Below are 25,874 nucleotides of genomic sequence, written 5' to 3'. Positions count from 1 at the left end.
CCGGAGGCGGCTGGCGGCTCGATCCTGCTGCTGCGCGGAGCCTGGCGAGTGACTTGGTGAAGGCGAGAGACCCCGAGGAGGGGGGACCCCGCGGGGCTGGAGGGCGGCGGGGGGCAGAGGAGCGGACCCCCCGGCTCGCAGCGCCTGCCCCGGCTTGCCCAGCCTCTGCCGCAAGGGAGGGCAGCTCCCCACCGGCCGCGTGTCCCGGGGCGCCCCGCTGCTTGGAGCATCCTGGGCTGGGCATTGGCCTCCGGCAGGTCCCGCGCTTCCTTTCCGCCCGGGGCTGGATATGTGGATGCTCACGCGAAGATGGATTTAGTGTACGGGCTGGTGTGGCTGCTGACGGTGCTGCTGGAGGGGATCTCCGGCCAAGGGGTGTACGGTGAGTCCCTTCCCACCCGCCGAGCCCAGCCTGACCTTGGGAGCGGGGGTCTCCGCCGCGGGGAAGAGAGAGGTGGGTGGGTGGGACTGACCCCCCCGGCCCGCTAATGCAGGGGTTTGTTCCCCCCACCCCCCAATGCAGAATGGGGCTGGGCTGCTGGGGCGGGGGGCACTGTTCGCTTGTCATCGTGCATTGCAAGACTGGAGCCCCTCCGTGGCTGTTAGCTGGGGGACGGGACCGACCTGGAGCGCCGGATCAAACTTGCTGTGTGCAACCCTTAGGATTCCTGCCTCCTGATTCCCATCCTCCCCCCGGCTCATCTCCTCCCTCCCCCGCTTCTCCGGAGAGACCGGGCTCGGGAAGTGCAGGGAGTTTGCTTTCTGTGCACCCCCGTTGCCATGAGCACTGGCATCAGAAGAGAGCCCCGGTTCCCACTGCAAGAGACCGCTGGGGGGGGGGGGATGGGGATGGAGGCGGATTCAAGATGGGGTGGGGGGACGGGACTCCCCGCTGCAAACAGCACGTCTGGGGTCTCGGTCCAGGGACCCGTCAGCCCTCACTTCCCACCTGGAGCGTGTGCGGCAGAGGAGGGAGCGGGCGGCTTGGGCTGGGAGCTAAGAGACCCGTTGATCACCGTGACCCGCTGTAAACCCATTTGCCCCGGTTGCCCGCCGCGCGGCGGCGATGAGCCGCCGTGTGAACGGAAAGCGGAGTCGCCGCTCCGGAGCGGGGAGCGAGCGATGCCCCTCCTCCAGGGTCCATTCTTCGTGGACGCCACACGGCCGCGGTGCTCCGCCGGCTGGCCGTGGGGCTGGGACCCTCCCCGTTCTGGGATCATCCAGCTCTGGGGCGCAGGAACGGGGCTGCAGCGAGGCCGGAGTGGGTCTCCCACTCCGGGCCCCCGGTACCCGAGCAAACGTGGAGAAAGCCCCCAAGCGAGGCGTGGGGAGGCACGGGGGACGCTAGAAATAAGCTTTCCCTGCCGAACGATCCTCGTGTCTGCGGGGCTCCCAATTCATGACCAAGTCCAGCCCAGGCTCTTCCAGGGGTCCTGGGAGCTCCTCTGCAAGGGATGTGTGTGTGGGGGGGAGCCAGCTCCTCCCTTCAGCCAGGAGCCTGCACTTCGGTGGGGGCTCCTGCCCCCTCCCTCGCTCCCTGAAGAGGATTTTTAGAAGTATTTATTTTGCATTTCCCCCTGAATTTCTCTCATTCAGATGCCTGCCCTGGCAACAGCATCCTGGTGTCAGGAATGCTGACCCCAGCCTGTTGGCACAGTGCAGATTCAGAGAAGACAAATATCCCAGTTAGACCTGGAGAGGGAAGCAAATTGGTGCATGTTCCAGAGTAGCTGCTGTAGAAATCATGCAGGGTGGTAAAACAGACAACCAGGAATACCGGAATCTGTAACATATCACAGCCTAGAGTAGCCACCATAGGGATCAACTTACAGGACACATTTTACCGGAGGAACATTTCTTCTCATTAGCCGTGTTACATTTCTTTACAGTGGCTTGCGATCACCCCATCTAAGATCAGTCTGTATTTCTCTTTCTTGCACTGGCGCACACCTGTTAAAAACATAATGCATTGCTCTGGGTGGTGGTGAACCCTTGATTTGAGAGCTGGCTTTGCAAGGTTTTTATTGGTGCAAGTGGATGGGAATTTGAACATGTTCACTGCAGCCCGGAGGAGCAGATTAGGTGAATGCAAGTAGTTTGTCCACAATGATTTTGTGCATCTGGAAATTACAGGGCCAAAATCCGTGCTGATTTTCCTCCTCATGCAGCCTTATTGCCTTCAAAGGCATTGTCCAGAATGTCAATCAGCACTTCATTTAGCGCATCAGATGGTTATTAAAAATGGTATCAAAAGGTAGGCTAAACAAAACCCCTCCTAGTAGAAGAGAAGCACATGATGTACAGTAGATGAAGCACTTTCACAGGAGAACATGCTACATACGATAGGCAGCCATAATCCACGATAAAGCTGTGACATCATAACAAAAGCCAGAAAGTCCAGAGAGCAGGGTAACATTATGGGGCTGGTGCAGCGCTAGCACAATACACACCTCTGGGGCCCCGTGCTACTTCATTGATATCCAAGGGGTGGCCTGGAGATGAGGGAGCTCTGGGTCACGTTAATTACTGGTCTAAGTAGATGCAACCCTGTTAACTCCAGTATAAGTTGCACTTGCTTGCTTAGGGCTAAATGTGTTCCTCTGTCTCTCACTTGCCCCAGTGTTTCTAGTTACTGCTCGACATTACATAAGCAGCGTAGCTCAGTGGTGACATGGCTCTCATGCGTCCCATTCTCACAAGAGTATTGTGGTAGTACATGTTAAGGAATCTTTGTCATTTTTCTAGTACACGCTTCTTTTGGCACATGTGCGCACACATATGAATGCAATAGGCCATTCATGTCCATTACCCGCCTGCAAGCAAACTTGTGGCTGGAGGTTTTTTGAAATCTGATGTAATTCAAAATATTAGGAACTGTCATGAGGATTTTCCTTAGCGTTTGCATTACTGACTTGAAGCATTACACTCTGTGTGCCACCAATGAATCCATTCGCCTGTCAAGCACAGGGACACACATTGTTGGATTTCTTGGAACATAAGTTTCTGCAATGCATAGGAGAGTATTTGTTAAGGCTTATATGTTGTGCGTGGGCATCTATGAAAGAGATCGTGCCCTTAGTTGGTTGCTAGTAATTCTGCTGAAATTGTTACTGAAAAAAGGATTGCACATCTGGGATAAGACTTCTTTATAAATAAGAGTGAAATGTGATGTATTGTCATTCTGTAATGCACATTATACTTGGTCTCTGTGATGGACTAGGGACCTGCAGATATTCATGATGTTGGGAGACAAAGTGGTTTTTGAGTTGTAAGTGAACATATGATATTTTAAAATTATACATTAAACTCAGTCTTGTTTTTCAGTTGGCAAGCTCCTCACTTTTTTTTTAAATATACCAGTTCAGGGCAATGGCACGTGTATTTCTTCCTCGAGGGCACCAGTCTAGGCTTCCAGCTCCTCAGCCATCACCTCTCTTGGGCAGAGACCCACAACTCTCTCTGTCCTGACTGGGGTTTTCCAGCTGCACGGTTCCCTGCTTATGCTGTGATATTCCCAGCAAGCCAGACTGCCTAAATAGGTCATCATCTGCACTTTTGTTTTCTCTCTCCAGAGGCTATGAACAGCGTAATGGCCTACAGTTCTAAGTTACAACACAGCTCTTTATAAGCAAGCACATTCATTCTTAAGGTGAAAGCATTACAGGGAAAACATAGTAAAACAATAAAAGAACCTGCATGCATCCTAAAAAAAGCTCCCCAGAGATCATCCCAACTCCAACCTCTGGCTCTGGTAGGTGTCAGTCCATCAAAACCCAGAACTGATTTTTCCCTATGGTTACAAGTTCCTAACTGTTTCAAATTCAGAACCAGAACAATCATGAATAGTTCAGTCTTTCCCTTATGCAGCTTAGGTCTTTGATTTTGTCCTCATGTAACAGGTGATCAGCAGACAATAACTCACTCCTCAGAGTGTAGCTTCAAAAGGCTGGGTTTTGTATAACTGGAGCCTGGGAAATTTGCATTTGCCTCTCCCTAGATATTCCCCAGGAAAACCTTGTGACGTGTTTTGTTCCAAGAGTCCATTCTTGTCTGGCAGATTGTTCAAGATAGTCCTTTGAAGCCCAGGTCTCAGAACATTATGGAACAGTAACTTTCCAAAGTTTTCAGCATCCTGTTGAAGTCAAGCAATCATAATAAAGCTCCTGTTAGCTCCAGGAATAATTTTGAGGAAAGGTAAAATGTTCCAAATTGCCAAGGTCCCATTTTCAAAAGTGACGTGGGCACACTTAGGCAACTTAGTGCCTAAATCACTTTTGAAAATATAGGTGCCTTTGAAAATTGTGTCTTAAAGCTTTTTGTTCATAGTTTTTTTTCTTTTATGTTTGACTGGAAAACTAGTGGCAATATTGCACCAAGAATCCTGAAAATGTGGGGGCCTGTCCTGCACCCATTGCAGTTTAATGTGAATTTTTCCACTGATTTCAATGACAGCAGAATCATGCCAAATTGTAATCTCCTTGGGGCAGGGACTACATCCTCTTTTGTGTACACTCTGCCACTTAATGAAACTCATAGATAAATAATGACAATACTTAATGCCAAAAAATGGACCTGACTGCAGTAGTAGGCAAAGAAATTTTACTATCTTTTCCCTTCCCATTTTTTAATATCGCTTGTCTTTGGGCCAGTTCCTCAACAGGTCTAAATGCCATTGGACTTCATTGGAGCGCCGCTGACTGGTAACAGTGGTGTCTGGCCCTTCGTATTTTAAAATGCAAACCACCGATCCATGTTAACATAGATTCCAAGATCCCAGAAGAATGTAGTTCACTTTCTTAAGATAAATGTGGGTATACATTTGTTTTAAACTAACATTACTTGAAAGTATTATTAGTAATAATAATACCTAGCTCTTACGTAGTACTTTTCAACAGTAGCTCTCAGAGCATTTCAAAGGAGGTCAGTCTCAGTGTTCCCATTTTACTGATGGGGAAATGGAGGCATAGAGATGTGGAGTGATTTATCCACAGTTACCCAGCAGCTCAGTGCCAGAGCCAAGAATACAACCCATCCTGAGTCCCAGCCCAGTGCTCTAGCCACTATTTCTGATAAAATTATTAATAATATTCCAGGTGAGCCTGGAAGACCGACTAATGGCAGTGCGGACTACGGGGGTGTGGGTTGGAGCATGCACTGAAGTGTTGCGCTGTAACTGCCCCATGTAGACCCTTCTCGTGTGAACTAGTAGGTACCTGTTTGCGTAGTCCCGTTTAACGCCATGTATACAAGCTCTTTGGGTGGATAGGGACACGGGCTCAAAGAGGTGGAGTGACTTGCCCAAGGTCACACAGCAGGTCAGCGGCACAGTTAGGAACAGATCTCCGATCTACCTGACTCCTAGCCTAGTCCCCTATTCTCTGGACCAATGTAATACAAAGATCCAAAAGGCCTGAAAAAAATGGGGCTTTTCTCTTATTTATTTCACCTCCTTAATTTTAACTAGCTTGTTTTCTGCAAAATAATTCTTCGAAAAACTCAAGTGCTGCATGCACTTTCCCCTTTTTAAATGACTTATCTCTGGATGCCATGCATGGTTACTAAAGCATAAAAAGTAAGTACTCAGAACATTACTGTTACATATTTTTATTCTACAGTAGAGTTGCAGTGCAGTGTGAAAATATCTTGGTGAGAAGGCTTAATATGGGCACGAAGTGTTGTTATTCGATAACTTGAATAAACTGTGTTCCGTAAAGATGAAGGATGTAGTAAAGACGGGAGAACAAAATTTGTATGTCAATTTTACAAGCTTTTTAGGCTAAGGATGCCGAATTTCACAGGCTTTTGGATCTGTTATAAATGGTTTGTATTGTTCCAGGCACTCCGAACCATTATGTCTTAGAGTCATGTACTCCCATGCATTGCACGCTGCAGAATGAAGAAGGGTGCAGCAAATTACTAAAAATCTCCCCTGAAAAGTCTGACTGCAATTCACAACCTTCTGCGTGATATTACACAAACTGAATTACAGCAGGGAAGTGGCACAACCTGGATGAACTGCCAAAATTATAATATCAGAGGTGGGGGGTGTGGCCTGGAGGGAAAATGGAAGGAGTCACAGAAAATCACTGCCTGTTATACTAGAGACAAAATTTCCAACTCTGTAACAATTTGCACAAATCACTTGAGATGAGCAGCTATAAACATTTTGGTGAGATATATATAATCTAAATGCAGCAGTGGCTTCACCAGGCCTACGGTGGCTGTCTGAAAACAGCATGTGTGGGTGGGAGGGAGGCTCATTTGCAAATTCTAAGAGGCTCACAGCCACAGCTTACATAAATGCAACCCAGTCTCCTTTCCCAGAAGCAGGCATAGCTCTGCCACGCACAGTGCATTCCATAGGCTGCTCTTCCTCGTTGTAGTTGGTGGTCATACCTCCAGCTGTGTGCTACTCCATGTTTCGCTACAGACTGTTTGTCTATGTCTTGCACATCCTTTCTCTTTTTATATGTTTGTTACTTCCGTGCTCTTTTCCTATGAACAGGAAAGACACGGCCCTTAGTAATCCTAAATGTCCATCAATTCGTAGGTGTCAAAATACTGCTGAAGGTGAGTGCAAGTTCGTGTATGTAAAGACAGGTATCTTCATATACAGAGAAGCATGTGTATGTAACATGTATCCATCTCTACACACACACACAAACTATTTTATAACAGCGTCTATAATTAAGAGCTAAAAACCCCACCGACAGACCTGGGTAACAGTAGTAGTATTCTTCAAAATGTTTATCAATGAATCCCGAAGAAAAGAGAGAAAAATTGAAAAGAATAGGCACAGTGCTCGGGGCATTGGAGAGAGGAGTATTGTTGAGATGGGCTAAAACTATGCGATGGCCAGCTTGAAACCAGTATCTTGTAGTACTAAATACGCAAAGGGAAGTGTCTCTGCTCACCCCCCTCATCCCCCCCCCCCAAAAAGCACCTCGGTAAGTGAAGGATGATCCTTTTCAGTTGCTGCCGTGACTAATGTGGAAGGGTGACATTTCTGACACTAAACACTAGAAAGATTGCTCCTGGTTGGTTTGTTTTTTAATGCCTGCTAAAAGCCTTATACAATAGGCTTAATTTTAAAATATTTTTATGATTTACAAAGATGCACATTTAAAATCAATCCATGGATCTAAAAATAAGAGCTGAGCCTGGCATTCCATATGGCGACTTGATTTGGGGTCTGATGAAGTATCCGGTATAGAAAATACAGCCAGCCATTCAACATAAACTGGTGGTCATGTCTTGTCGAGAAAGAACTTTTGTCAGCTACATTGCTGCTTTTGTTTTGTAGCTGCATGCTAGCAGCTAACCAGAACAGGAGATTAATGACTGTTGGCTTTAGCAATATTGATGGCTGTATGTCATAGCTGACCCTGCTTTTACCTGATACTCTGGCTGAAGCTAATGAAACAAGTGAGGCTGGAAGGAGGAAAAAAAACCCAAGGGAGGTGGGAACCCCAACACTAATGCATTTTCCCTGTTAGCAAAACTAATTAGGTTCAGGAAGATAGCTGATTATTAGCTCTTATATTCAAAAGCCAGCCTCTTCATTACCCAACCCCCAAATGGTACGGCTGGTTTCGTTTAGAGAGCTGGTTTTCTGAATCAGTGCTCCCCATCATGGATATCTTTGAATGCTGTTATTGTATCATATGGTTTAACCCTGTACAATTCTGGATATTGTGTGACCGAAACCAAAGCAGTCTCACCCGAGAACAGGAAAGGTATTATGTCCTGCTGCAGTGCTATGCATTTCTAAGCAGCTGATGTGCTCTACAACCGCTAACTCCAGGACCATTTACTGAGCAGCCGATCCTTCAAAACTTTAACTCTTAACTCAACCCACTTAGATTCCCTTGAAGGCTGTTCCCTCTTCTCCCAGCGTATTTTATCACTGAGATTTCATTAATGCTGGGAGATGATTTCATTTTCTGCATGTAAGCTAATGCACTTAGAGAATGTGGAGAGAGGGAAATAAATCTGGCCCATCAACCTGCCCATTAACCAACACAAATGAATAGAAATGACTCTTCAAACTGATTCTTTTCTTGGAGGTCCTAGAGGCTGCTGGAATATGCAATAGGTCACACGCTGCAGCATTGTACACGGGTGAATCATGCATAGGGGCATTGGATTTTTATGGAGAGGAATATGTTGGCTTGGTTTTGCACTCCGCTGCACTGGTTTTGTGTTGCCACCAGCATGATCCAGGGAGCACAATCAACGTTTAGAAATGTCCACTGATTTGTAGGAAAAGATTAAATAACTGCAATTAAATGAATTTTTGGGGTGGATCCAAAGTCCACTGATGCCAATGGAGAAGCTCCTATCAACATCAGTGGGCTTTCGATCGGGCTGAACAGTGACTGAAGTACTATTTTTACAGACAAATACTGCAGCCTTGATGCACAAGAGGAGTTCTATTGGGGTATCACTGAGTGCTAGTTACCTGAGTCAGTAATGCAGGATTAGTCTGTTGGTAAATTTCATATCGTAGAGTTTGCGGTGGCAGTGTTGTAGCGCTCTTGGTCCCAGGATATGAGAGAGACAAGGGGGTCCGTAACTCCGAAGCTCGTCTCTTTCACCAGCAGAACTTGGTCCAAGAAAAGAGATTCCCTCGCCCACCTTGTTTCTCTCATACCGGAAAGAAAGGCAAAGATATTTGGAATGGTGTCAAAATCTGGCAAAATATGACAAGAGAACGGGCACGTGGAACATGGCGTGTAATGCTTTCCATGTAGGTAGCAACTAAAAGCAAGTTTTATGTCTGATAAATATCATTAAAATACATTAAGTTTCAAGCAAGCAAAAGAGTGGGCCGTATCCTCAGTGGGTGTAAGCGGTGGCAGCTCTGTTGTCTCCAGTGGACCCTACTCCACGCAGGAGCTACCCCGCTGACTGTGCCGCGTTCAGAGTAAGAAGATGATAACTCCAAAACAATCCTCTTGACATTTAAAGCGTTTTCTGTCGGCTGTCTTGAGTGGCTTATTAGCACATTGCTTGCATCTCCATAGAAGGAAATGGTTGATGCTCTGCATATATTGGGTCAAGGTGTTCTCTCTGAATCGGAGCTAGGGGAATTGGGAGGAAGTCTGGCAGCAAGGAAGCACTTCAAAATAAATAAATAAATCTCTCCTGGCTCATGAGCTAAATCCAGTTTAATTAGAGTCAGTGGGAAAAACAAATGAAGAGGAAAAATAGCTCAATCCAGCTTCTCTCCCTCTCCTCGCAACTTTCCGGGGCAGCTTGTCTGCTCAGAGGTGCCACCTTTGACTCCCTCTTCATCAGTAAACGTGCCGCCCTTGATCTGCGCCCGCGACTCCCGTCAGCAGCGGTGGGAGCTGTGTGCATGCTGATCAAGGGCTTGAGCTGGAAAGGTTTTTGTGAGCAAGCTTGGAGGAGCTGGTTCGCCCGGTTTCGATTCCCTAGTGAACAGTTGGCCGTGGCTTTCATTGAAACCTCCTTGGAGGCGCTGTAAACTAAGCAGTTTGTATCTTGGACCAGTTGAGAATAGAACCAATTGAGACATTGGCTTCAAAGGGCTCAAGGGTTGGCTTGGGCGGCTGGGAAAACCAGGGGAATTTTCAAAGGGGAATGTGGGAGAGGCCTGTTCTTTGAAGATGTGTTCTCACGACTGGGCCTTTGAACCCTCTGGGTGCCCGGTGACTGGGATAGCCAAAGTTCACCGCTGTAGGAGGCTGGGCTCTGCAGTGGCTGCTGTCCTGTTTCTAAAATGTCTCCCTCTCCCACTACATCCAGTCCCTGCAGACGCTTAAACAAATCTCTCTTGTTTACTGGGGCAGTATAGCGACCTCAACAGAACTGATAGAAAAGCCTCAGAAATAAATGGAGGGGTGGGGGTCCCTAAAGTGATATCAAAGCCAGTTTTCATATTCTGGGCCAAGCAGGTAATTTTTAGACCCCGTTGTAGAGTAACCGGACTGATGGCAGGCACGGGTTGAGGGGGGGAGTCAATGGGGGAAAGAGACAGACCGCCTCCGCAGACCCACGAACTGGCATCGTAGTTACAGAAATGCAGGCTCAGTGGGGTGTGGGGGGTGTTCGGGGGGAGACAGGGAAGCAATGGCAGATGTGCGAGTCATGATGTGATTACGGGGGTTTAGTTACCGCAGCCGGGAACACCCTCTTGGTGTCCCACAGAGCCCTCGTGTTCATGGAAGGGGGTCTCTTGGCTGTTGGTGCAGGCTGCACTGTTGCAGACAGGGCTATCTGCAGTGGCCAGCGCCAATGGGCAGCTCATCCTGGCGCGAGATTGCTGCAGCCCTTGGTGTGCTCTGCATCCCTGTTTCTCTGCACCAGCTCTGGTCCACACTGAGCTCTGGTTGCTTGCAGCACAGGTTCATAGCTGGGGATTTCCTCTGGCTGCAACTGTTGCTGGGACCCCTTGAGTGTGGGGTGGGGGGGAAGTGGACTGTGGCAATCTCTGGAGAGCTAGAGGGTGGCTGGTGTGACCACTCCAGGCCCATACCCACTCTTTGCACTGCTGTGGGGTGGACCCTGGATGCTTGGTGGCATCTGACAGAAGGGAATATAGTGGTGAGGATGCAGCTGGTCCCCCTTCTGTGTAGGAGCAGGGGGAGCTTCTGCAGGTGACCCTCTTGGGTCTCTAGTCCAATTACTGTGCTTTGACAAATGCATTGTCCTCCGTTTGAAATCACGACTCTAGGGGGAAGCAGTGACACTGACTGCACCCACGGCGCGGGGGATTTTCAAAGGCACTAATGACTGGTGCCTCTTCACTCCCATTGATTTCCAGAGGGAGCCATGCACCCAGCTGTCCTTTGTGCTTTTGAACAGCTCACGCAGTGTGTGCCGCCCAGTTCTCAAAGGAGACAAACTGAAACGAGCGAGCGACTTCCCCCCTAATCTCTTTCAGCTCTCGCCTTAGGTGATAACAATAATAATTGCAGGTAGCTTTTCTCGGACACAGTGTGATTGTTCAGCTGACAGTGTCCATTTAGAGGTACATTATACTCTAAACACTACAGTGCCTCTGCACTGAATACATAATATGTTCTCATTAATATGAACATTCTCAAGGGGCTTTGTGGTTCATCAAACACATAATGGCACTTGAATTTTCTCTCCCTACTCTGTATTATTATTGTGACAGGTAAAGGTTTTAGTGTCTAGGGTAACAATTCAGGTGGATACTGCCGATAGCCTTTCACTAAAGGGCAGCAGGTATCTATTTGAAAAGACGCTTCCGGCTCTGAATAGTAAGTTGGTGTATGTATTTGCTTTTACAATGACTTAATTTTTGCATTATGTAGTGGGTCGGAATAATTCCGAGTGCAACCCCAGCGTCACTTCGGATCTGTCTACACTGCAGCTGGGAGTGTGCGTCTCAGCTCGGGCAGACAGGCGCGCTAGCTCTGCTTGAGCGAACAGTAAAAATAGCAGTGTAGCCGGGAATAGCCCGGGAGGCAGTTTGGGCCCACCATCTCAGTATGGTCATAGAATCATAGAAGATCAGGGTAGGAAGGGACCTCAGGAGGTCATTTAGTCCAACCCCCTGCTCAAAGCAGGACCAATCCCCAACTAAATCATCCCAGCCAGGGCTTTGTCAAGCCGGGCCTTAAAAACCTCTAAGGAAGGGGATTCCACGACCTTCCTAGGTAACCCATTCCAGTGCTTCACCACCCTCCTAGTGAAAAAGTTTTTCCTAATATTCAACCTAACCCTCCCCACTGGTCCCAGTGCCTGAGCATGTATCCAGACAGCTACCCCGAGCTGTCTCCTGTGCTGCCCCTAGGGATGTGGCTGGTTTTAGCATCTACCCAAGCTGGGAAGCTGCAGTGTGGACGTACCTTGAGGGGAAAAGAAACTAGCACAACAAACCAGGGGGACTTTTTACAAATTAGTTATTTTCTTCAACCTGCAGCAAATCTGGTTCTGTTCCTGGGAAGGAAGGAGTTCTCCAGTATCCACGGAGAAGGGTTGCTTGTACAAAGGATGGTATCACCTTCCACCCACACAGCTGTCAAGCAACTCCTTTGTACTCTGTCTCCAACTGTACTTGGGCTTGAGTCCTCATCAGCCAAGTATCCGCTACCTTGTGCTTGTGTTCCTTAGTATGTTCTAATCCCACCAATCACTCTGCCTCTAGCCAGAGGGGCTTTCCCACACTGCAACGGTCATGCTGTCCTCTGCTTACTTGCTGGGTCTTTGCAGGTTTATTCTCATAGATTTTGTTTCCAAGGAACATTTCAGTCTGAATTACTTCCTGTCATCGCCATAAGTAATATGAATACTGAATACAGTTGACTTCAGTGGAAATAGCAGAGCTTGTTCTCAGGCAGTTGGCTTTTGGGGCCCCACTATGCTGGAATAGGCTTTTGTTCAACTTGAATGTAGCTACTGTTTCCTGACTGACAGCAAACAAAGGGCCTGATCCTGCATATCTCTTCTTACATGAGACAGGGCTATACACAGGCATAAGTGCTTTCAAGACTGAGCAGTAGGAGGAATACTCTCTCTTCAGGCGTGCCAGTTTTTACCATGCCTTTTGCTGGAGTTGGATTGGATTTTGGCATTGGGTTTTCACATTTTTATTCATTGCCCCTTCACAAACTTCCCCTGGTAGGCCAGGTGTAAGCCAGGGCAGCTTCAGAGCTGGGCATGTGTAAAATCCTGGAAAATGCCTCAGATTATCTTCTGGGTCCTTCTGCAACAGTGATAAAAATGAAGCCACAGCATGACGGCCAAGGTTCATACCAGCCTGCCTCCTGCTCCGCTAACCCTCTGGTCAGATGGTCAAGGAAGAGTAGGCAGGCCCCAGCATTCCGTTTGCAAGACCATGAGTAGAGTACACATTTATTTCTACAGCCTGCTATTACTAAGGTATGGTAACTCTCAGCCTATGCTGCTCAATGATGAATGTACTTTAATGCAAGTCACTGCTCACCGGTTTGGCTGCAGGAAAGATTGTAAAACATGCCTTGCAATGAGGCTAAAGGAGCTCAACCGATTTAGTTTATCCAAGAGAAATGTTGAGAAGTGACTTGATTGTGGTCTAGAAGTATCTACAGAGGGAGAAGATGTCTCATTGGAGAGGGCTCTTTAATCTAGCCTCTGGCGAGGTGCAGGAGCCACTGGCTGGAAGTTGAAATCAGCAAAATGCAAACGGGAACTAGGACATACATTTTTAACAGTGAGGGTAATTAGCCATTGGAACAACTCACTAAGGGGTGTACCGGATTCCTCATCACTTGGTCTTTACATTAAAAATTGGATGTCTTTTCTAAAAGTTATGCTCTAGCTCACCCATAAGTTGTGGGGTCGGAAGCAGGAATCATGGGGGGAAATCTATGGCTTGTACTGTGCAGAGGTCAGACTAGATAAGTCCCTTCTCGCCTTGAACTCAATGAACCAGTGAATCTCTTTTTAATATTACTTTAATGAAAATGCAAATGATCTGGCCTTTAATTGTAACCTGTTTTACATTATTAAAAGAATGTATATGCTCTAGAGAGTACGATATCAAACCTGCCTGTAGATATGTGTATGCAATAACTGCAACGTTTCTTTGAATTTAAATGAGTTTAAATTTCTTGCTTAAAATATAACCTTAATTTCAGTGTCTTGTTCTTTGTATTTGAATATAATCAATATATGGCTGTAACAATAAGGGAACCAAACCAGAATTATAGATACTCTTCAACTTCGGGGAAGTTCAGAACTTTCCATCTGGACCCTATCTTTTAAATGAACTGATTCAGACCGCGTAATTCAAATACTCTCAAACTGTGTGTGCATTTGGTTCTGGAATCCAACTTCACAGACTGGGTCCATCTAAGCGAACCAGAATTTCAAAATAAAAATTGGGGACACTTTTGTGGTGACTTTTTTAGGCTCATGAAGTAGTCTCACAAAAGTGCACATAAAAAGAAAAGTGTATTGGTAATGCTACTGCCAACTTCTCACTCAACCGGTACATCGTTCATGGAGTGGAGGAGGAGTTTTCACAGTAACTTCATGGCCTGAATTTGTCATGAAATACTGATCAAATGTTGACGTTTTCTCTGAGCAAAAGAAGGGGGTAGTTAGTGTCTGCATTCATTTTCTCTTCACTCCAAACGCTGTTCATCACACCGAGCCCTCGTTCTGTTGGAAAACACAGAGTAAATTTGACTCTGAGCAAACCTTTTATAGTTATAGCAAAAAACAAACCATGTTTTCATTGACATAAATGAAAAACTGGGATATCTCTGGCCTCCTGTGAGAAGTTCCCTTGATATCATATGAAAAACCAGGATTGTCCTTGGAAAAAACCAGATGTATAGTTGCTTTAGGGTCATCCATAAGACTAATAGAACTGGAGGAAAACATTTCAGATTTAGACTTTCCTACAAAAGCAATGGGATGCATTTTTAAAGAAAACAATGAATGAAAAATGTTCTCCCCCCCCACCTCCCCAGCCCTCTATACATAGTAATTAAGTATCTGGGACCAAATGTGGCCCTGGTGTAAATGGACACATCTTCCTTGCCTGTCAATGAGAGATGTGTCTCATGCATTTGCCTCATTCTCTGGCCCCAGTCCTTTACTGCTTACTTTGGGAAAACTCCCATTGAAGCAAAGGGCTGCAGAGGCAGTTGGCCTGAACAAGGAATTCAGGATCAGGCACTATGCTTAATGGTACCACCATCTCATCTTTCTAGAGCCCTAGTCCAGAGGAGCCCTTTGCTGTACTCAGATGATGCTGACTACTGTCGGGCTATTCTCTAGGATAATGCCAGGCATAGTTTGGCCTGTGTATTCGGCACCCTTGCCTGGCAGAGAAGGTTCACTTCAGAAAAACCTGGTGGTCTGGGTTCCTGTGGTGGTCTTTCTTTTTAGAGAATTCGAGGAGCCTTGTTTGTGACTTTAAAGATGTTTCCCAATTACAACTGGTAGTTGACATGTTTTTAATAAACAGCAATACTCCTAGGCTAGACAGATGGCTTGCCAAAATTTTAGCCACTGTGAAAATTAGCTAGCCTGAAATACAACATGCATGGCAAGCGCTTGGAACCTTGCCTACTCTTGATAAAATTGGTTGGACAGGGGAGCCATCCACAGTGCCAGAATTCTCTCCATTGGAATGGTAGTCCTTTGAAAATTCGACTTTCAGGCTCTGGCCTGTCCTTCGATGCCATTGGTTCCTCTTTGACCTTGATACTCCTCACTCAAACAGGTTGGCCTATGCAGAACTGATGCTTTAAAATGCCTTCTTTGACCCAGGTGACCTGCTGTTTGTCATGATAGACAGTGTACTTAAATGGAAGGACTCACTTGCATCATACCCAATTGGGTGATCTTAATAAATGTATTTTGGGGAAAAATATGTTGGATTGTTTTGCTAATTACTGGTAGTGCCTACAGGATGCAAAAAAGGGTTTGGGCCACATTGTGCTAGATACTACACAAAGAAACTACACCAAGACAGGCCCTGTCCCAGAGAGCTCCCAAACTAGGATGTAGACCAGGGGTCGGCAACCTTTCAGAAGTGGTGTGCCGAATCTTCATTTATTCACTCTAATTTAAGGTTCCGCGTGCCAGTCATACATTTTAATGTTTTTAGAAGGTCTCTTTCTATAAGTCTGTAATATATAACTAAACTATTGTTGTATGTAAAGTAAATAAGGTTTTAAAAATGTTTAAGAAGCTTCATTTAAAATTAAATTAAAATGCAGAGCCCCCTGGACCGGTGGCCAGGACCCGGGCAGTGTGAGTGCCACTGAAAATCAGCTCGCGTGCCGCTTTCGGCACGCGTGCCATAGGTTGCCTACCCCGATGTAGACAATACTCAATAGGTAAATAGACAGGAAAATCATGGGGCTGAGGCAGAGAGAGGTGCATTTGTATAGGTCGGTGGCCACTGCGGTCTCAGTATTCACAGGTGGTCACTAGCCTTTGGTATGCTAAACAAGTTAGGTACCCCCATTTCGTTTGGTAGCTTGGTGAGGTCCCAGTGACGAGTCTGATGAGGGTCTGCTGTGTGTTGAGGGAAATGTTATTGGTGATGGAGATTCTGTGACAGGACGGCTGGAGACTGGGCCAAAGAAGGTTCATGGCTGGGTGGGGAATTGGCCTATGGACAAGGCATGGTGTTTAAAAGTAGCAACCACCAGCCTGCTCCCAAGGAGAGAGAGCTTCTCTCAGCTGTATCTTCTTTCCCTAGGAGACCAAGTTTCACCTCAGTCCCAGTCCAGAGAAAAACATGCCAGGGCTTGCTTCATCCAGGCACACGGTATAAGGGGTGGCTGCTTCAGCCTTCCTGGATCCCAGGTGTCACAGGAAAGACACATCCTACTTCTCTTGAGTCCACCTGCTTCTTCTCTGCTAGTCTGTCCCCATAGGTTCTTATATCCCTGCTTGTCAGGGAATTAGGTGGAAGCTGCCATGGGGTAGCCTAAAGAAATCCCCTCGTACCTCTTAGCAGAGTGTCGGGGTAGTTGTTCATTTGGGCTGGGGAGGGCTTTAATGCATCCCTACCAGGCCCTCTGTGAATTCCCATGATCCCCATCGTAGTCTCTAGTTGAGCTGTGGCGCTGTGGCACTGTGACATATTTTGTCCTGGATGGATGCACAGACTTTGACTATCTCACCTGTTGTGGATGGAAGCCAAGTCACTTTGTATTGCCATGCGGTGTAACAGCCCTGGGGACTAGCAGCAGGCACTCTTAACAATGGTGTTCACTCTTGCAGTCCATGAACAATGTTTGAGTCATGTCCACTTCGTAGCCCTGGGCACGGTTGGACTCAGTCAGAACCAGACTGCAGGAAGGAAATCCAGCCATAGAGCAAGTGGTGTGGATGCCTCAATATGTGGGGCTTTTCTCTCTGTCCACTGCCCCAGTATAGTAGGAAGGGACACCATCTTATTGGAGATGCTCTGGCTACGTATGGTCATTAAAGGCCTCATGATATCCCCACCCTCCACTAGTAGCAGTTAGTGCTGCTCTGATTCGAATCCCAATAATTACATTCTGCCTCCCTGACCTCCCTCTGTAGCTCTCACTGGAGAAGTTACTCTTTATTCTCCTGCTTAGACTGCTTAGACTCAGTTGTGTACCACGCCGAGGTAATTGCATTTCCGTGACGGATGCAATGATCCCTGGAAAAACTCTTCAGATCGCTCTGGGGTCCCTCTGCTCAAAGGCACTATTCTTAATGTCCGTTCTCCACGTTAGGTAGCACAACATAACCCCTCAGCGCAGCCCCCCGCTTCACTCACTCTTTGGAGCCTCAACCCAGCATCTCATTATGCCCCTCTCAATAAAAGAAAGTTTTGCACCCGCAAATGATTGCCAGAGCAATCAGTTGTAGACACAGACGACAGAAACTAGGACAGAGTTGGGCCAATACTGAGTGCCCCAGCTGAGATGTATCTGTCCTCTCTGTTGTGAAGTTTTCTAAAATAATAGAGAGTCATTCACAGATAGTGAGTTAAATTTAATACGCAGTGGGAACTGGCTGTCTGAAACACCCAGGATTATTAAGATACACCAGCCGCATTTGCATGGGACAATATGAACAGAAATACACCTTTCTTAGGAGGAGAGAAGGTCTCCAAAGTCCCTTACACAGCAGAACAGCAATTCACACTGCACTATACTTTCTGATTACGCAACACTGCCAGCTTGCTATCTAGCTGGTTGGAGAAAAGAAGCATTTCAGGTGCTACACATGCCTCTGAGTCCCCATGGTGATTGGGGTGGGGTTTTACAATTTCATTTCCCTGTTCTTCTTTTAAATGTTCTCTCCCCTGTCCTTGACTGAAAGACCCACACGCACAATAAATGCCTCTTTGCATGATAGTAACCTGAAGTGATACTTAAAGCAATGGTAGGGAACAATTTTCAGATAGTCGCGATGTTACTTCAATGTGACGCCTTTCGTAAATCTCCAACAAATGTTATAGGTCTAAGGTTACAAGTTCAGCGATGTGCACCACTATGGGAAGGACAGAACATTTTAGTAGCCGGATACGATATTATGAGTTTTATACTGGGTTGTCAGACCCCCAATCCAGCAAAGCACTTAAGCAAACTCTTAAATGTAAAGCATCTGAAAAGCCTCTTTGCTGGATTGGGCCTTAGTGCTTATAAATTAGTGGATACAAATGTGCAGATGCTGGGAATAGAACATTTCATGACTAATCGATCACACAATGCAAATGTGTACTGGATAGTTCAGCTACTGCAAACTGACCCATTCAGTGAACCAGCCGTCCAGTCTTTCAAAGAGATACAGACAGGTATAGTTTTGCTTAAAAAAAATTGTCTACAAACTCCTGTAATTGATCAGTGGGTTTCATTGCCAGGTGAATGACAAGTTAACGTATTCTCTCTGAGAAACAAGCCCAGAGAGGCAAAGAGAAATTGTTCTGGTTAAGGATCTTGGTAAGAGTGACAGAGATCTAGAAGATAGAAGCATCAGTAATAATTGGGGAGAAATTGTCGTTTCATTCCTACCTCTCCAGACTTCCTGGAGCTAACCAGATTTTTAGATCGAGAGAGAATCTGTCAACAGTTTGCATATGCATCTTTGAAAAGGGCAAGTATTAAAGCGCTAATTGCGTGAGTCACAAGATACCTGTGCAGTGAGAAATCCATGGTTTTTAAAACAGATGGCTGCTTAAACATTAGATTTGATGATAGACAGTCACTTTAGAATCAGGTCATCTAAAAAGACACCAGGTTTTTTCCCCTCTCTCTTTCTCCCTCCCTCCCCTTTTGAAAGGAGATTAGGAGAAAAAAATATGCATCCTTAAAAAACCTCTGAAATTCAAGTTCTAGTAATGGCTGTGATTTTGACAACCAAAGGAGATTGGAATAAACAACAAACAAACCCTAAGCAAACCTGTTTCAATTGTCAGAGAATGAGCTGAATGTAACCCCGTCATGGCAGCACTTTACCCTAAAAGTAATGGGCAGATCACTGGCCGTATAGCCCTTTGTGCACAAGAAGGTTGAGCATTGCAGTGCGATGTTCAGAACTTTGGTGCATGTGTGAAAGGCACAGCTGAACTGAAATGGAGTGTATTGGGGGCTAGTGCTTGGACATGGATGATGTCTTGGACATAACTGTGACTTTATCGTTTGGTTTCTTTGCTTTTTAGTATTTGCATTGTGAAGAGATAATTTGGGCAAAGAGAACTAAGCTAATGAAGGTTTGTGAGTGGGAAGAATTTCTAAGAAGACTCCAATTCCTATTGCTAATTGACTAAATATAGCAAATTCCAGCTCTTCCTGGGGCTGCGGAAGTTGTCATCTTTCTTCTCCCCTCCCTCCCCAGAAAAATGCTGCTATTTGTGGATGGAATATTTAACACGTAGGATTTTCAAAAACACTCTGGTCAGGTTAAGGGATAGGCACTGTTGGCTCATACCGATGGCCCAAATGCCTGGAGTCAGAACTATGTCAGAATCAAAGCTTACTTTTTAAATATAAAACTTTCTAGCTCTAGTGGCTGCCAAGAAATGCTTGAAAATGTTCTGAGTGTCACCCTTGCAGTGACATCTGCCTGAGTGTGCAGAGAGCCTGAAACAATAGCTCCTTAGAGAGGGAAATGCCCCATGCATCCCAATGGAGTGATAACTCCAAGTCACACTGACCTGGGAGGCCCCATCAGCACCAACCCAGCAGAGGGCTAAGTGCATGGCGGGAGAAAGAAGCAACAGGCCTGGCCGGCTGATAAACCCCAATTCCTGGTGTAAGTAGTGGGGGCCACCTCCTGCCATCCTGCTTCTCTAGAGTGCAGAGGGACCCCTGGTGACACTCCTTGGAGGGAAATTGGGTCCTCATGCCACTCCAAATTGGGGGTGCAACTGCGGGCATGACCCCTGGGGCTCCTTTAATCAATCCCAGAAGTCACTCTTCGCTGGCCTAACTTCTCCAGTGAAGTCAACAGGAAAACTCCCATTGATGTCAGTGGGAGCAGAACCTGGGCCAACGCTGAGTGCTTCCGAACATCCCTCCCAACGTGCTTCTTGGGGTGTGGAAATCTGTTGCTGGCATGCAGGTTCTGTGCACGTGCCCACATGTGTGCATGTGCACCCTCACACCCGGGCAGGAGACTGTGTCATTTCTTACTTTGAAAATTCAGGTGGGCCCATCTGAGCCCTTTGCATGAAGCCTTGATGGTTCGAGAAGCCGCTTGTGCTACTGCTGAAGAAAGTAATACGTTCAAAGCCTGTCCAAAGCCTGTTCGTGTTTGACAGCAAATGTTAATGACAGGGCTCAAAGTAACCAAACGAAGCAGGTTTGTCATCTCATCTCTTCAGACAGCCAAATAGAAATGCATTTGTTTGGTCCTGTTTGTCCATTTGCTAGCCATGGACTGTAGGGGGCTCAGTGCTATTAATGGGTTAGAACAATACAGGCAGTGTATATGCAGCATACATATTTTGCTGATTGAGGTTTTTAGGATGCTTAACCTGTTGAGGTTTTTAGGATCTCACAGTCTGACTGGAAGGAATGACCTCAGTTCAGAAACTCTAATAAGACAGGGAACTTTATATGCAGTACCAGATTCGATTATAATGCATGGAATTGTGATATGGTAAAGGTAAAAATTGTCTCTCTTTCTTAAGAATTCTGCTGCATAAAAAGCGGTTGCCTTAAATCCACAAGAGGCTTTAAAAGCAGCACCTTACCGCAAACTTGAATTTGCCAAGACTTTTTAATTCTTTACATGGTTTCACTCACTAATGCTGGCTTCTGGCCTAAGGATTTATGAGATCTGGATCAAAGTGGCAAGGAGATAAGTGATCTACTGATTCTATAGACTAATAGACATAGCACCGTTTTAATGGTGTGTGCTGTGATGCTTAATTCAAACCTAAGAATCGGTAAAAACCTGGGTCTGCTTCATAGGCATTCAGGAAAGGGAGTGTTTTCCCACAGACTAGTTTGCACCATCTTTTTTTGCAGCTATGTACAGTAGCTGTGTTGCTGTTAATACTTAGATTAATATTCTGGGTTACTATCTCTTTTCTTAAACTCCAGTTAGACCTTTTGGTGCAGTTCTTGTTTTATGAATATTTGAGTCGGGGGAATTTAATGCTGAACTTGAGAGGACTTTCTTTACTAGAAAGATGACGCGTTGTAATAAGATGTTGCCGTAGCTAAGGTACATTGCCGTCCTCCTCACACAAACAACCTGGAATGATTTTTTTTTTTTAAATGAGGTACACAGTATTTGTGCCGTCTCTTTCAAATTTCCTGGGGCAGATCCTTCGCTGATGTCAATTAGCCAAACTCCCTTGAAGACAACCGAGCCAAAGCTGTTGACTCCTGTGGAGCATCTGGCCCTGTATTTTCATGTTAAGCAAATTTTCTAACCTATTCATTTCGGCTATTTAAAAAAAATAATAATCCTTTGGGATAAAGGAAGATTGACAGGTATTCAGGTCATTTCTGCCGTCTGCCCAGTCTCTCTGAGCTACTGTTATTTGGATGGAGTTTCCCATTGAGGATTTGTGCCTGAGTCATTTCCTCAACTCCCTTTCTGAGTTCCTCTTTGCCCGCTGTGCCCATGAAGATTTGTCACTCTACCTTGACACAGTTCTCTAATAACCTAGTTTTGGTGATTGATAAAAAAAAAAATACGGCTTGACTGCTCATTTCAGCAATGCATGGCCATTGCTGCTGGTGAAGGTATTCAGATTGTATTGTCTCTGGGAACGGGTTTGGTGATCTTCTCAGCTAAGGACATTGGCTTCAGTTGGTTAATCATTTACTGCACACAAGCTGTCCTCAAAGCAAACTCTTCCCAGTGATTGACTGTGGAGTGTCATTCGGTCCCCACTGGAGTATGTAGCCTGTCTGTCCTCTTGGCAGCAGGAATTGTTCTACAAGGTGAGCCATATGGGAAGGTGACGCCTTCTCCCCCTTCCTTTGGCAGGTACACTTGGCTTGTGTCACGTAACATAATACAAAGAAAAGGGAAGGTGTAGCGATCAGGGAGGCCAACACTTGGATACTTGTTTTGGCCTTAGAAACAAAAAGTAGCTCTGTTTTGGCGTCCTATTCTGGGCCATGCTAGAGTGATGCACGTTATATTTTGTATGACTAACCAAGTCAGTGTCTTGCAGAGCAGATGTTGGCTCAGTGGGATTGCTTGTGTGAGGAAGTGTTCACCTGCATGAGTAAGGGATGCATTGGGTTGGTTTAAGTTCTGTTTCCCTGAAGGCCTGAAGACAAACTTGGCAGCCAGTTTTTCTGCCAACTATCAGCCTTCACAATGGGATGTGGTTAATCTGGAACCTTTTTGAATGTGTTTAAGCGTTGTGGCTGTAAAAACAAAGGCCAGATCTTGAAATCTGATTGATGGGAGTAAAAGAATTGAGAGGAATGGTTGACTTGCTATCTGTATTTTGACTAACAACTATTTGGGGAAAGATGACCCAAATGGGATGAACTGATTCAGTAACCCCATTCAGATCATGTTTATAGCAACAGTATGTAACCCCTACTTCCTCCACAGTCCGTTATCTTTTAAATATGACACATTTATTAATACTTATATAAGAAAATAAGTTGTACAGTCAACAGTACTGTTTATCATTAATAAAAATAGCAACTAGAAAGCTAATAGCTATTAAGAATTTCATGTTGCAAGGTCATATTCTAACAGCAGCCCTGAAGTCTGATTTTGGCCTAGACTGTCGTGCATTCCTTACTAGGCACACAACACATTTTCCTCTTATCTAAAACCTTAGACAGTGGGGGCTCAAGAGCCCAGATTATGAATTAGAAAAAGAAATTAAATGTCCTTGTGGAAGAAGCTGAAAAGATTGGACAGATATTGGTATTAACACAGGGCTGCCTAGCTAATGAATAGCCATTCTTCTGAAGGTAGAGTTAAAGTTACTATATTGGCCATGATATTTTGGACATTACATTGGAGGACTATAATGTGACAAGGCAGTTTTGAAAGTCTTTTGTCTGCCATGGAGCCAAAGCTATTGAGGGTGCCCTTGTTGCCAAGAAGTCTAATGGCATTTTGGGCTGTATAAGTAGGAGCATTGCCAGCAGATCGAGGGACGTGATCATTCCCCTCTATTTGGCATTGGTGAGGCCTCATCTGGAGTACTGTGTCCAGTTTTGGGCCCCACACTACAAGAAGGATGTGGGAAAATTGGAAAGAGTCCAGCGGAGGGCAAAAAAAATGATTGGGGGCACATGACTTATGAGGAGAGGCTGAGGGAACTGGGATTGTTTAGTCTGCAGAAGAGAAGAATGAGGGGCGATTTGATAGCTGCTTTCAACTACCTGAAAGGGGGTTCCAAAGAGGATGGGTCTAGACTGTTCTCAGTGGTAGCAGATGACAGAACAAGGAGTAACGGTCTCAAGTTGCAGTGGGGGAGGGTTAGGTTGGATATTAGGAAAAACTTTTTCACTAGGAGGGTGGTGAAACACTGGAATGGGTTACCTAGGGAGGTGATGGAATCTCCTTCCTTAGAGGTTTTTAAGGTCAGGCTTGACAAAGCCCTGGCTGGGATGATTTAGTTGGGGATTGGTCCTGCTTTGAGCAGGGGTTTGGACTAGATGACGTCCTGAGGTCTCTTCCAACCCTGATATTCTATGATTCTATGAGGGTATGCTTGAAGGTAAAGCTGTTGAAGTAGCAGAATCTCCTAAAATTGTTTGGTGTAGAAGTGTACATACTGTGCAAGTGCTGTACTTTTCTTCCTCAAGAAGCAACTTAAAATACAGACCTGGGGAAGTTTCTTGCATTGACTGTAGATTGCCTGCTTGTATACCCACAGCTGGAGTTTAAAGAGCTCCTTATTTAAATTGCGAAACAGAGCTTCTCTCCCCAGATCAGTGGCAAAATAGTGCACAGGAGAAGCAGAAAGTCAGACACATTCTGGCTACCAGCTTCCCCTAAATGTAGCAGAGCCTCATTTTTCCTCAACCCGCAACACCTTGTGAAGGAGACTGCCGACATGTAAGTCAGTGGTGCAGGGGCACGTTCGTAGGCCCACGGCTTTAATATATTCTGATCTTTATTTAAAGCACAAGCAAGACCCCAGTTCCTCTGCCTTCCCACAGTGGCAGCAAATAGCGCAGAAGTGAATTGGCTAATGTGGCTTAGTCTAGCTACCGACTTCCCTCAATTTAGCAGTTTCTCTTCTTCCTCCTTTGAAATTACTCCTTTGCCATCTTAATAGAGGGGTGTGCAGACTAAAGGGGGAGAACAGTAGTTAATTAAGCATGCAATATTAATGAGTTAAAATGCAGGATATGGAGGTAGCTACTTGAGGGGCACATATCATTCAATCATTTTATGTGCTTTTGAAGAAAGCCCATAGAACAGCTAAGTAATAGAGCCCTGAAGAAGTTACGAGTCCAGTGCTCTGACTGTTACTCCTGTTTCCTGATGTTGTTACTCCATGGAAATTCTGGGAGAAAGAGGAGGAACTGCCACATAAGGGGAGGACAATATCTGGAATGGGGCAGATGTAGAACTAGTGAAGTTACTTCTTTGTTAAACTGGTTTAACAGTATTGAATCAAGCACGTTATGTTCAATCTGCCTTATCCCAAATCTTAGTTGGGTGTCCAGCAATGGTGGCAAGTTGCTGAGCCCATCACGTATGATCATAAAAAAAGATTTGTGTGACGGTGCCATTTTGTCCAACACATGCCAGGGATTGAGCTGGGGGCCTCCAGAGGTAAAGGCATGTTGTGCTGCCGCCCAAGCTAAAACTCAGAAGCGAGCACAACAACTCATCTCCTCTGTGGATCAACATAGATGGGGACCTGTAACACACACTCATCAGTGGGTTACATTTGCATTTTCAATAAGTTTTTCATAAGGTATTGCTATATGATTGGAGGTCAGATAGCATTGGAGGTGTTTAAGCACAGATTAGACAAACAACTCTCAGGGATAGTTTAGATTTACTTGGACCCGCCTAAGCAGGGGGGATGGACTAGATGTCTTTTCAAGGTCCCTTCCAGTGCTACATTTCTGTGATCTTTAAGCTTTTTTCAATGTAAGAGTCAAAGATCTTAAATATCTATTTTAAATAAATGAAATAATCTTCTCTAACTGTCCAGTTCTCTTTCTTTAGCTAGGGCCTGGTCCAACTCCCGCTGAAGGCAATACAACCGTGTCTAGTCGAGAGCTTTCCATTGCATTGTAGCACGTGGCAACTGATTGCCAATTAATCCATGTTACAGGACTGTAAACACTAATGTAGACCATGGGGGGGTGTGCTAGCATTCACCAGTTGGAATGTCTGCTCCCCCAAGGTCTGTAAGAGCCAAGTGGATAATGTGTTTCTAAATGATTTGTCTCCATAGTCTAGGTCTGCTCCGGTTGAAGTTGATGGCAAAACTTCCACTGACTGCAGTGAGAGCATAGTTAGGCCCTAATTTTTGGCCAACTGCTTCTTTACAGGCAAATAAAGGAATCGGTTTATAATCTATTGTCAATCAGATCAAAGAGGTTTTCTTTCAGCAGTAAGATCAAAGAATGCTTGTCTCTCTTCATTTGGCAGTAGCAGCCCCTCTCACAGTATTAATTAAATTAAATTAATTAATGTATTTATTTTGAGTTATGAAATGTGCCTATCTGACCCCCAGGCACCTGTAAAAAAATGACAAATTACAATCAAGGATAAATATCTTTCATGTAAATACGCTTTGCCGCCCGCGGCCCCTCCATGTTAAAACAGATCTCTCTCTAAGCTTGAGGAGCCTTTTAAAAGTATGAAAGCGAACACCCTCTGACTAAAAACCTGGAGCAAAATTCTGGACCGGTTGACGTGCAAGCCACTGACTTCAATAGGGGCTGGATTTCCTCCCGTCCCTGAGAAGACAGCTGAAGAGAAAGGAATGA

General features: G+C 45.6%; 1 protein-coding gene across 2 annotated transcripts in view; it reads left to right on the top strand.

Annotated features, from left to right (window-relative positions):
* The first annotated feature begins 288 nt into the window (after positions 1-288).
* The window catches only part of MDGA2 (MAM domain containing glycosylphosphatidylinositol anchor 2), a 631,329-nt gene continuing 605,743 nt past the window's right edge, over positions 289-25,874 (top strand). The window contains exon 1 of one of the 2 annotated variants that reach the window (XM_065403864.1): positions 289-382. In XM_065403864.1, the coding sequence (XP_065259936.1) occupies positions 310-382 (73 nt within the window). In that variant the 5' untranslated portion in view covers positions 289-309. The remainder of the gene's footprint in view (positions 383-25,874) is intronic. The other variant, XM_065403863.1, reaches the window with a different exon arrangement.

The sequence above is a fragment of the Emys orbicularis genome, chromosome 4, assembly GCF_028017835.1.
Source record: "Emys orbicularis isolate rEmyOrb1 chromosome 4, rEmyOrb1.hap1, whole genome shotgun sequence".
NCBI lineage: Eukaryota > Metazoa > Chordata > Testudines > Emydidae > Emys > Emys orbicularis.
Note: the sequence above shows the minus strand (reverse complement) of the source record. Positions and strands in the feature narration are given on the sequence as shown.